Source organism: Penaeus vannamei, chromosome 13, assembly GCF_042767895.1.
Source record: "Penaeus vannamei isolate JL-2024 chromosome 13, ASM4276789v1, whole genome shotgun sequence".
Lineage (NCBI taxonomy): Eukaryota > Metazoa > Arthropoda > Malacostraca > Decapoda > Penaeidae > Penaeus > Penaeus vannamei.
In genome coordinates, this window is record NC_091561.1 from 7,343,175 (window position 1) to 7,345,674 (window position 2,500).

At 44.0% G+C, this 2,500-nt stretch overlaps 1 protein-coding gene across 1 annotated transcript in view; it reads left to right on the plus strand.

Moving 5' to 3' along the window:
• The window catches only part of LOC138863690 (uncharacterized), a 10,543-nt gene extending 8,274 nt beyond the window's left edge, over window positions 1-2,269 (plus strand). The window contains exons 2-5 of the mRNA XM_070128503.1: window positions 933-1,058; window positions 1,279-1,404; window positions 1,747-1,930; window positions 2,059-2,269. Of these exons, the coding sequence (XP_069984604.1) occupies window positions 933-1,058; window positions 1,279-1,404; window positions 1,747-1,930; window positions 2,059-2,269 (647 nt within the window). The remainder of the gene's footprint in view (window positions 1-932; window positions 1,059-1,278; window positions 1,405-1,746; window positions 1,931-2,058) is intronic.
• Window positions 2,270-2,500: the final 231 nt, after the last annotated feature.

Consider the following 2,500-nt stretch of genomic DNA (forward strand, 5'->3'; position numbering starts at 1 on the left):
AGAAACGTTTAGATCAAGAATTGCCATCCGCCATGAGCGTTTAGATCAAGAATTGCCATCCGCCAGAAACGTTTAGATCAAGAATTGCCATCCGCCAGAAACGTTTAGATCAAGAATTGCCATCCGCCATGAGCGTTTTGATCAAGAATTGCCATCCGCCAGAAACGTTTAGATCAAGAATTGCCATCCGCCAGAAACGTTTAGATCAAGAATTGCCATCCGCCAGAAACGTTTAGATCAAGAATTTCCATCCGCCATCAACGCTAAGAATTGCCATCCGCCATAAGCGTTTAGATCAAGAATTGCCATCCGCCAGAAACGTTTAGAACAAGAATTGCCATCCGCCAGAAACGTTTAGATCAAGAATTGCCATCCGCCAGAAACGTTTAGAACAAGAATTGCCATCCGCCAGAAACGTTTAGATCAAGAATTGCCATCCGCCAGAAACGTTTAGATCAAGAATTGCCATCCGCCAGAAACGTTTAGATCAAGAATTTCCATCCGCCATCAACGCTAAGAATTGCCATCCGCCATAAGCGTTTAGATCAAGAATTGCCATCCGCCAGAAACGTTTAGAACAAGAATTGCCATCCGCCAGAAACGTTTAGATCAAGAATTGCCATCCGCCAGAAACGTTTAGATCAAGAATTGCCATCCGCCAGAAACGTTTAGATCAAGAATTGCCATCCGCCAGAAACGTTTAGATCAAGAATTGCCATCCGCCATAAACGCTAAGAATTGCCATCCGCCATAAGCGTTTAGATCAAGAATTGCCATCCGCCATAAACGCTAAGAATTGCCATCCGCCATAAGCGTTTAGATCAAGAATTGCCATCCGCCATAAACGCTAAGAATTGCCATCCGCCAGAAACGTTTAGATCAAGAATTGCCATCCGCCAGAAACGTTTAGATCAAGAATTGCCATCCGCCAGAAACGTTTAGATCAAGAATTGCCATCCGCCAGAAACGTTTAGATCAAGAATTGCCATCCGCTATCAACGCTAAGAATTGCCATCCGCCAGAAACGTTTAGATCAAGAATTGCCATCCGCCAGAAACGTTTAGAACAAGAATTGCCATCCGCCAGAAACGTTTAGATCAAGAATTGCCATCCGCCAGAAACGTTTAGATCAAGAATTGCCATCCGCCAGAAACGTTTAGATCAAGAATTGCCATCCGCCATAAGCGTTTAGATCAAGAATTGCCATCCGCCAGAAACGTTTAGATCAAGAATTGCCATCCGCCAGAAACGTTTAGATCAAGAATTGCCATCCGCCAGAAACGTTTAGATCAAGAATTGCCATCCGCCAGAAACGTTTAGATCAAGAATTGCCATCCGCTATCAACGCTAAGAATTGCCATCCGCCAGAAACGTTTAGATCAAGAATTGCCATCCGCCAGAAACGTTTAGATCAAGAATTGCCATCCGCCAGAAACGTTTAGATCAAGAATTGCCATCCGCCAGAAACGTTTAGATCAAGAATTGCCATCCGCCATAAGCGTTTAGATCAAGAATTGCCATCCGCCAGAAACGTTTAGATCAAGAATTGCCATCCGCCAGAAACGTTTAGATCAAGAATTGCCATCCGCCAGAAACGTTTAGATCAAGAATTGCCATCCGCCATAAGCGTTTAGATCAAGAATTGCCATCCGCCAGAAACGTTTAGAACAAGAATTGCCATCCGCCATAAACGCTAAGAATTGCCATCCGCCATAAGCGTTTAGATCAAGAATTGCCATCCGCCAGAAACGTTTAGATCAAGAATTGCCATCCGCCATAAGCGTTTAGATCAAGAATTGCCATCCGCCATCAACGCTAAGAATTGCCATCCGCCAGAAACGTTTAGATCAAGAATTGCCATCTGCCAGAAACGTTTAGATCAAGAATTGCCATCCGCCATCAACGCTAAGAATTGCCATCCGCCAGAAACGTTTAGATCGAGAATTTCCATTTGTCATTAACGTTTAGATCAAGAATTGCCATCCGCCAGAAACGTTTAGATCAAGAATTGCCATCCGCCATCAACGCTAAGAATTTCCATCCGCCATAAGCGTTTAGATCAAGAATTGCCATCCGCCATAAGCGTTTAGATCAAGAATTGCCATCCGCCATCAACGCTAAGAATTGCCATCCGCCAGAAACGTTTAGATCAAGAATTGCCATCTGCCAGAAACGTTTAGATCAAGAATTGCCATCCGCCATCAACGCTAAGAATTGCCATCCGCCAGAAACGTTTAGATCAAGAATTTCCATCCGCCATCAACGCTAAGAATTGCCATCCGCCATAAGCGTTTAGATCAAGAATTGCCATCCGCCAGAAACGTTTAGATCAAGAATTGCCATCCGCCAGAAACGTTTAGATCAAGAATTGCCATCCGCCAGAAACGTTTAGATCAAGAATTGCCATCCGCCAGAAACGTTTAGATCAAGAATTGCCATCCGCCAGAAACGTTTAGATCAAGAATTGCCATCCGCCAGAAACGTTTAGATCAAGAATTGC